Raw genomic sequence first — 9,430 nt, 5'->3', positions numbered from 1 at the left:
GTCACCACAACATGAGGAACTGTATTAAGGGGTCGCGGCATTAAGAAGGTTGAGAACCGCTGATTTAGACCCTCACCAGCACAGAGCAGCGCCTCCTCCCCCAGGGCCATCCAGGTGGGCAGGGAGGGCACTGTCTCTCCAGAGGCCCCACTTTCTCTCATGCTGAGGACTCAAACCAAACAGAACACAAATTCCATGGAAATGAGGCTGCACTCATGACCACAGAGTGTGCCTCAACTCATGTCCAAAGTACCACTTCTTTCTCATCTGGCTGTCTCCCTGCAAGGTTTCTGCCTATAATGTAATAACATTTGGAGCTAACAAATATTTCCACAGGACACATACCAGACACACTGAAGGGCACTCGACAGACATGGAAAATGAATGAAAACCCCTGATGGCCACAGCCCTGGAGATCAAATCCAGGCTCTTTCCTAGAACCCAAAGGCCTGTCAGTCTCACCAGCCTCTCCCTTTAGTCACTCTCAACTCATGCACTGCCTCTGAGCCATTAGCCTTTTTCTATTTTTCCAACATCCCACACTCCTTCCCTCTTCCAGGTCTCCACACACTCTTTTTCCTCTACCAGAAACCAAATTCCACCAACTAATTTCCACTCAACCTTCAATTCTCAATATTGACATTCTACTTCCCAAGGGAGGCCTTCTCTGAACCCCAACCCTGAGCTACTTCTTCAAAGCACTTGTCACCATGGTGACTAAACAATTACCTCTCCTATGTTTAAAGTAAGCTTCTCCTATTAGACCATAAGTCTTCAAAAGAGACCACACATGTCCTGCTCACCAGCATGTTCGTGGCAGTCCCCAGCACATAAAAACTTAAGTGAGAGACCAAAGGAAAAAATGAACACAGGCTTCTGTCTCTAAGTTTGACAGCTTCTATGTCTCTTCAGAGCTGGCTCCCTCAGCAGAGGAGAGAGGAAACTGTTCCCCGTGTGAGAGGTAAACCCATCGGCCCATGGCTGGAGCACAAGCAGCAGGTGGGAGGCAGGCCACTGAGTCTGGGCACCCATGGCTACCTCCTAACTCTGCTGCCAAGGAGGGAACCTGCCAGGGCATCCATGCCAGAAATTCAGACTAGCACTGGGCCCATCAAAAAGAAGCCAGGGATGTGAAAGTCTTGGGGGGTAGAGGGAGCCTACAAGTGAAAACAAAGGCCAACTCTATTCCAGCCCAGAAGGGTGCTGAGGGCCAGAAGAGCCCAGCCACTGAGCAATGCTGGCGGTATCAGCCCTGACAGGAGTGGGTATGAGAGCATCCTAGACCCAGGCTCCCCTGAAGGCCCACACACCGCACACATCATACTCACATAGTTTAAGAACGTGGCCACACGATTCCCCGTCCCTAAATGCTTGAAAACATCTTGCTCATCGTTCTATAAAATTAAGTGAGAGTGAACAGGCAGTCCTCGCCCCGATACTTACATAGTTAAGAAACGTCGCTAACCTATTCCCCTCCGTTTTCAGGCCGCTGTCAAAAGGTCGCTGCAACAAACAACAACTTTCACCCAAGTTTGCAACTGACTTCACCCACCACCCACAGGACTGGGGGCCAAAAGGGTCAGGGGAGGTAATAAGTGTGTGGTCCCCACATCAGCTGGACCATGAGCCAAGGCTGCCAAGTACACCCTGGCAGGGGATGGGGTGAGGGGAGCAGGAGTAGCTTTCACAGACCTAGTGAGGGCTTCTGCTTTAGAGTCAAGGCAGAAAACAACAGAGCTGGGCGGGAAGAGCACTCCCCACATCATGGGGGAAACAGCCAGGCCGCACTGGGCTCTGCAGGCCCCGTGGATCCAGATTCGGGCTTCTCCAGTAACAAAGAGTTGGCCCTGGTGAGGTTGGGGAGCCTGATGTGGAGACTGAGGTGCTCCCAGAAGCTCCAGCCTTCTCAAACCCGCTGGAGCAGGGCCCTTAGGGTGATCAGGGCCTTACCCTAGAGAAGTCGAAATGTGGCTCGTACTGTCCTCCCATCCCGTAATTAGCAACCTGGTGGAAAATAACAGCGTTGGACCATGTTAGCAGCACAAACAGCCCTGAGGCAGCCCATCTCTCCAGGTAACAACCAGAACCACATAAACCCCTAACAACCAGAATCCCCAAGACCAGCCTCGTTAAGGTGGCGGGTAACTATGCCCGGGCATCACAGGCAGCACAAAGGCTGCAAATGGGTCTCCAGCCAGAGGAAGAATAAGGCTACAGCACAAACGTGGCTTCCCAAACTGAACAAAGTGAGCCACCGCATGTGGCCACTATCAAGCTCCAGCCCTTCAGAGACACTCAGATGGCAGCAGAGGGAGCCCTGGAGGCAGGCCCCGGCCTGGGCCCTGTTTGTTTGGGAGATAATGAGAAGGTAATTGAAAGACAACAACAAACTCAAGATTGGAATTTTTGTTTTGTTTTGTTTTTAATGCTAGTTTGGGAGCTACTCAGTGCCTGGCACTACTCCTGCCACCTTTGTCACGGTGCGCCACAGCTGTTCCTGGTCAGGCTGAGCAGGGCTAACATATCTTCCCACCCCACAGGGGCCCACTGCATGAAGTACTTCTGCCTCCAAGTAAAGCAGCAGGATGCGGGTGGCTACAAGGTGGCCAAGGACCGCTGCCCTGCTTTGGCACCCCCAGCAGGAGCCTGGACCCAGAATAGGACCTGAACCACCTGAGCTACAGCAACTACCAGGTGTAGTTAATTGGATTAGAAAATTATAAATACCTTTGTGAACAGTTTATCAGCAAATGCAAGTCTTAAATCATTATGGTTATTTTATATTTAGTAGGTAGAAAGAGAGACTAAGTCCAAGGCGAAGTCAATCAAGTGGTAGCACCAGTGTCCATCTGGGAACACTTGGCTACTGTGTCTTACTGAAACCCTAAAAACTTTTGGGGCTGAGCTATTATTACTCCTCAGAAAATTGGTAATTTCAGTGTACCCTTTTTGGCGATTCCAATAGTCAGGTGAGACGCTGCAAAACTGGCAATAACGGAGTACCTTAGACATGAAGGAAAGCAAGGGAGGGTGGGCTTCACAAGAGAGGAAATCTCAGTGTTGGAGCACAGACAATATTTGTCTAATGTGATTGATGACATGTAGAATTGGGGCAGCATGATTTTTCATCTCCACAAAAATGAAAATTCTGATATGAAGGATCAGTGGATGAAAAAAAGTTGTCATCTACTGCTTCGGCCTTTAAGATTCCCATACCCAAACACCTGGAAATCCTGTCAACTGTGCAGGGGTCCTGACTCAGCGGGTGGCTCTGTGGCTGCAGGCGTGCCTCTGAGGAGGGAAGTGCCAGAATGGCTGAGGAAGCGACAGTACAAATGCTTTTTCTTTGGACCTACTCTCGTTGAGAACTTAAAGAAAATTTTAAACATGACTATGGTTAGTGTGCCTCTATACTCAGGAAAATTCGATCACTGCTTGTGGCTGGAGCTGCAGAGCATGGCTGCATTTTCCAACACTCCCACTTGTTGGATGGAGTCCTTACATTTTCAGATCCCAGGTCACGAAAGCAGCGGCGTTGCTCCAGCTGGCTCACCTTTTCACAGTTGGGGAGTCACAGCTGATCATGATGCTGAAGCGATTACACCTACACTCTTTAATACTGTCCCCAAATAGTGTAAATATCATGGAAACGTCTGGATTTGCAGCAATCGGATTCACTGTCTGGGCAAATTCCTGTCCCCAGACTCACACCTTTAAGAACAAGCAGCTGGACATCAGCACTAATTCATTTGACTCTTTAGACTTTTTGTTACGAAAGTATAACAGCCAGTCATTTAAAGACATGGGTTTCTATGATACTGAGATCAGAGTGAAGGCCAAAAAAAACAAGTGGTTAGAAATCACTTTTTTGGTGTAGCTGAGACATCGACTCAGAAGTGTCTTCCATTTTAGAGAATTCTAGCCATGTAGCTTCTCTTCCTATATCTGGCCCTCACCCAATTCACAAGAAAACCTCAACTGCCCTTTTTTCTCTTCTAAATAATCTACAGCAAACACATCAACAGTAGCTGAAAGAGTTGCAACAAGCAGAAGAACCAGTTCCCTTGCAGAAGCCTGCAGCATTCCCATGGGGACCCTGGCGTGAGGGCAGGTGACCTTTATCACACTGCAAGCGGTCAATGTGGAATGTACTCTTAGAGACAGATGCTGAAGCCCAGGTTCCTGTCCCCCAGACCACACAGAATCAAAGCTTTCAACACTGCTGGCTGGCAAAGGAAACACCAAAGACAGCTCCTAGCAGAAGAAAGCAAACAAAAATGGTGTCTCAGCCCCCTGGCAGTGGTGTGAATCTTCCAGAAGACCTCAACTTCCAAAAGAGCCCCTCCACTGGGAGGGCTGGCATTCAGATCCCCATCATCCGTTGAGCTACAACACGATGAGAGGCCGGGTGACATGAAACCAGGGTTATGACAGAGAAGCCAGTCCAAGCACGATGATGTATCTTCTGGGGCTACATGTGAGACAGGGCCCAGAGGGTGCAGCTGGGAGGCCAGCCAGGAGAGCAACAGGGGCACAGGCTGTGTCCACTCTTCTCAGCCCCTTAGTCCATGGTATGCAATCAGCCACTCAAGCAGAATGTCGTCCCTTGACCAGGATCATGAGAGTCCTCGCACCAGCTCTGATATCAGGAGGCAGTGGCAGATAGCTTAACAACAAAACCCTGCTTCAGGAAGACACAAAGTGTGATAATGTCAACAGGGATGCTCCGAGTGCACTGAGAGCCCTTAGTACTGATGGAATGGAGGTGTTCTCACACCTAAGAAGGAAGTGGGAGATGTGGCAGAAGTCCTTTATCAGCGTGCTCACCACTAAGTTGAGCTGAACTGAAAAGATTACATCAAGTTTTCAGAAGACTATAAGGTAATAGGTGTGTTTTTACAAACTGTGGTGGACTTCACACAAATCCATAAAGATGGCCTTCAAATTTGGTTTTCTGATTGCTGACACAGTTATGAGGAAAAATAAAAAATTGAGTGCTGATTTGCTTGGGTGTGTCCAAGGCAAAAGTTCAGAGAATCTCTTCCAAATGATCTTCAGTTCAATACTCTAATGAGATCTAGAGTTGATCAGATCCACATGCCAAGCCTAAAGATGAAGGGTGTGATCCTTAAATACACAGGAAATTGGGGCACACAGATCCAAGAGACTCTAGAAAACAGCCAGTGAAACTTCTGCAGCAAGTGTCTCAGGCCATCGGAAGTGCCGATGTTCAGAAGGGTGCATGGCCAGTGCTGACCTGAACTCAGTAGACCGAGAATTTATTATTAGGAGCTTCACCTAAAACTTTTTAGCACGGTGCTGCCACATGTCTTCACAATCACCTCTGAAATAGGCAGGAAGCCAGGGGTCCACGGGGGTACCTTGAAAAGAGCACTCCACCTTCACCAGCCAACCAGTCTAGACCTCTCACTCTGACCAATGTAGCACAGAACATTTCACCTCCAAGTGCATTTGACTAGGACTCAACCGTGACCTCTGAAGATATGTACAGCTCTCCTAGAGGGGTCCCTGGAACAACTCAGGGTGTCAGCTTCTGCAGTCAAGGAGACATGAATGGGCCTGCCGTGCCCACCGCTGTTCCCTAACTCCTAAAATGACACCTGGGCACACAGACTATACTCAATTGGTATTTGTTGCATGCTAACTATTGAATGCCAGCAGGCATGCTTAATTTCTGGCCTCCCGATGTGAGGTCGCTCCATAGTCACAGCCTTGTGCAGTTCATAGTTTGCTGGGTAAGCCTCCCTAGGCCTGGCCCTGGTCACCATGGGAGACCATCCAGGCAGAAGTTCCCCATCCCACCTCCGGGGTCCCAAGGACGGCCATACCTGCAATAATTCTGCAGTCTTTACTGTGAGTCCTGTGATGTGCTGCATCCGAAGATTCAGTCGAGCCACAACCGGGTCATCATTCTCCTCTAGCCAGGAGCTAAGCCAGAGGAGAGGGGAGAGTGGTGGGGAAGGCAGGCAAGGTTAAGGTTCTCTCCAGGGTCAGCGCCAACACTGACAGGCAGTACAGGGTGAGTGTGTGAAGGGGGAGAGGTGCCCGCAGGTGGGACCAGCCAAGCCACCCTCCCTTGGGAGTCATGGGGTAGGAACTGGGAGGCCCTGCAGTTGAGGCTTGAGCGGTCACCCTGCCACCATCACCTTTGCTAACCTTTTTGAAACCCTGTAACTGGCGACAGTGAGGACACCTGTCTTGGGATCACGAACAGTGGCTCGTGCAAGCTGGAAGGCAGGAAGAGAGGGCAGATTTATCCTTCTTTGCCTGGAGTGTTTTCCTGGAGAGACTGGGATCAGACTTGCCAGTCAGACTAGAGGGGAAAGACGCTTTGCAGGCAGTGGCTCTATCCAAGGCCCCAGGATCCGGCAAGCCAGGCCAGGGCAGTAGTCTGAGGCTTCCACATTTCTGCTCTGCTCTCAGACCCTGACCCCCAACCTGCTCGGTCCCTGCCCACCCCTGCTCCCACCAAGGTCCGTGTTGTCTACAGAATGATGCCTGTGGAGTCTGCTTTGTGCAGCCACTCACCTGCCTGGACAGCCCCCTTTCTCACCAGGTCCACACACCACCCCTGCCTGAGCACAGCTGAGCATGGCTGCTCCCACCACATTCACACTGTGCCACCGACCCTGAGCCTCAACCCTGCACACTCCTCTCAGCTTGGTCAAGTCCACCATCCTTTGGAACCTCGGTGGCCTCCTCTGTCAAGAAACCTACCCGAACACTGGGCTCCTGCTGCTACAGGAGAAAACATAGGAAGCGCGGTTTTCTCTCCCTCAGGAGCCTTGCAAGGTCAGATGACAGAATCAGGAAAGGACTCTACAAGTCGATGTAAGTGAACTGCTGCCTGAAGCCACCTACCCCACATACACACTTCACATACACACACGCTCCCTCCTACCTTACCTCCCCCAGTCTCTATAGACAGGTGCGGTCATACTCCCAGGAAGGACCTGCTGCCCACAGCCAGCCCCCAGTGCTCCAGCTGCAGACTGTCCTAATAACCTCACATAGGTGAGACCACAGACCCAAACAGCCCCACCCCAACAGCACTTCCCCTTAATTTCAATAAATACTTAATGAGTGCCTACTACGCGCCTGGCACTATGCTGGGTAACCAGAACATGGTCCCTGCCATCTTGCAACTCAGTCAAGTGGAGAAGGCAGAAAACAACCTGGGTAATTGCCACACAGCATGGGAAGAGCTGGGAGAAGGGTAAGCTTAATGTCTGTGGGAGCTCAGTCTGTAGGGTCAAGAATGGTTTCCTGAAGCAGGAACCACCTACCTGAGATTTGAAGGGTAGCAGGAGTTAGCCAAGTGGGGAAGTATTACAGGAAGAGGGAAGGAACAGCAAAGCAGAGGCCCGGGAATGAAGATGGGTGTAGCACTATGACTGTGGATTAAAAGTTAGAGGTAAGAGAACAGGCTGAAGAGGCCAGTGGGGGCTGGGCCTAGATGTGACCTTGTGGCCAATGAAAAACAGGAAGGATTTACACAAGGGAGGGACACTCACAATCTGAATGTAAGAAGGATCCCTGTGGATGCCTAGTGGAAAGCTGACTAAGGAGGGACCAGAATCAGAGCAAGGCCAATGAGGAGGTCAAGGCAGAAGTCAGGGCACGAGGTGGTGGTGGCCTGGGCAGGGGGTGGCAGAAAGTACGGAGAGGAGTGGATGGACCAGAAGGCTGGGCAGGAGGTGAGATCGGCCAACCTGGACACTGCTGCTGCGGCATGGCCAGTGTACCCAGCACAGAGGGCTTCCCTGAGAGCTCGTGTCTATGGCTCCTCCCTGACAACAACTGCAGCCACAGCTAGACCCCATCCTAGCATCTGAGCCTCACTGCTGGCCTGACGCCCACAAGCAGGCTCTGGGCAGCTGTGCTCCGCTCCCAGGGACAGACAGGGCTATTTTGAAAGCAGACTGGGGACTTGCAGGCAGCTGCCAAGCATTCCACACAGGCCAACTTAAGCTCATCGGCCCCACTTCAAAGCCAGCATAGCATCTGTCCCTCCCAGGCTCCGGAAACGAGAGGTCAGCTCATAATAGCCAACATGTTTGTCTCTTCACATGGCTTCTGTTCAAAGACAAGTTTTCCCAGTACTGCCCCCCACTGCCCCTGCCACACACACATGTACACATGCACCCACATGAAACACACACACACACACACACACACACACACACAGAAGTGTGTCAGTGCCTGGGTCTGAGGGACAAGGGAGGAATCTCAGGAAATTCAGGCGCAACAGTACCTTGCTCACCTGGCAACCAGAAAGTGGTTTTCTTCCCAGGCTTTGAAGCTGATCTGGGGAGTGCAAAGGGCTGGGTCCTGATCCCCATTTTCCACAAGCACTGGCTAGACCCTGCCTCAGCCACATCAATGGTACAGCAACTGACTCTGAGTCCTACATGTCCTAGTACCTCAAACCAAAGTCATTCCAAGATGAGGTCCAGGGGGCCAGGACAGAAACCTTTTAGGTCCCTCCACGAGCTTTGGGCCTCCTAGCTACTACAGTTCTATTAGGAGCAGAGCAATAGAGGCACCAGCTAAATTTTCCCTCCTAATCACCAGTGATAAGAAAAGGGCACGGAGATGGCAGCAAGCAGTTCTCTTTGACAAATGTCAAATGACAGAAAATCTTTTATGCACTAGAAAAAGAAGAATAACTTTACAACATGATGACATATATACAAAACCAACATCCAACTGCATACTTAGCAGTGAAATAACACATTTTCAGTTAATTCAGGAATAAGACAAGGATGCCTTTCGTATCAAGAATCCAAAAGTTCTGGGCAGTTCAATAAGACACTAAAAACAAAAGAACTATAACTCTTAAGAAGGAGAAGCCAAAATTTTTCTTATTTGCAGATGATAATACTATCTGAACAACCCAAGAGAATTAGCTAAAAACCAAGAGGAAGGAGTTGGATTCAAGGACTTGCTGTGACCTGCACAAGTCTCAGTTCCCTTGTGGGTAAGATGAAGGTAATGACAGAGCCTGCTGAATAGACATCCCGGTTAACATATGCTAATCACTAGAACAAGGTCTGTCACACTTAAGAACTCAGTGAACATTAGCTATTACTATGAAATACACTTTTACAATCATTTAGCATACGAGGTCTAACAATTAAGTTCACGAACTTGTTCCAACAATGTTGCTAACCTTTTTTGATATCAGATGGGTTATTCATTATGAATTTGTACCAACTGGGCAACCAGTTAACTAAGTTTACTATTTGAAAGTGCTGAAAAGGCTGCATGAAGAAGTTAGACGAAAACAACCTGAACTTTTCGCCAACAATTCATGGCTCTTGCATCACGACAATGCACCAGCTCACACAGCACTGTCTGTGAGGGAGTTTTTAGCCAGTCAACAAATAACTGTATTGGAACACCCTCC

General features: G+C 49.8%; 1 protein-coding gene across 1 annotated transcript in view; it reads right to left on the bottom strand.

The window, feature by feature from the left end:
* Positions 1–9,430, bottom strand: part of P4HA2 (prolyl 4-hydroxylase subunit alpha 2) — a 43,735-nt gene that overhangs the window by 3,490 nt on the left and 30,815 nt on the right. Inside the window, exons 12-15 of the mRNA XM_019642163.1 lie at positions 6,178–6,325; positions 5,850–5,949; positions 1,951–2,004; positions 1,329–1,394 (exon numbers count right to left, since the gene is read on the bottom strand). Coding sequence (XP_019497708.1) covers positions 1,329–1,394; positions 1,951–2,004; positions 5,850–5,949; positions 6,178–6,325 — 368 coding nt within the window. The remainder of the gene's footprint in view (positions 1–1,328; positions 1,395–1,950; positions 2,005–5,849; positions 5,950–6,177; positions 6,326–9,430) is intronic.

Source organism: Hipposideros armiger, unplaced genomic scaffold, assembly GCF_001890085.2.
Source record: "Hipposideros armiger isolate ML-2016 unplaced genomic scaffold, ASM189008v1 scaffold_66, whole genome shotgun sequence".
In the NCBI taxonomy this organism is placed as follows: Eukaryota; Metazoa; Chordata; class Mammalia; order Chiroptera; family Hipposideridae; genus Hipposideros; species Hipposideros armiger.
This window is presented reverse-complemented; position numbering and strand designations above follow the sequence as displayed.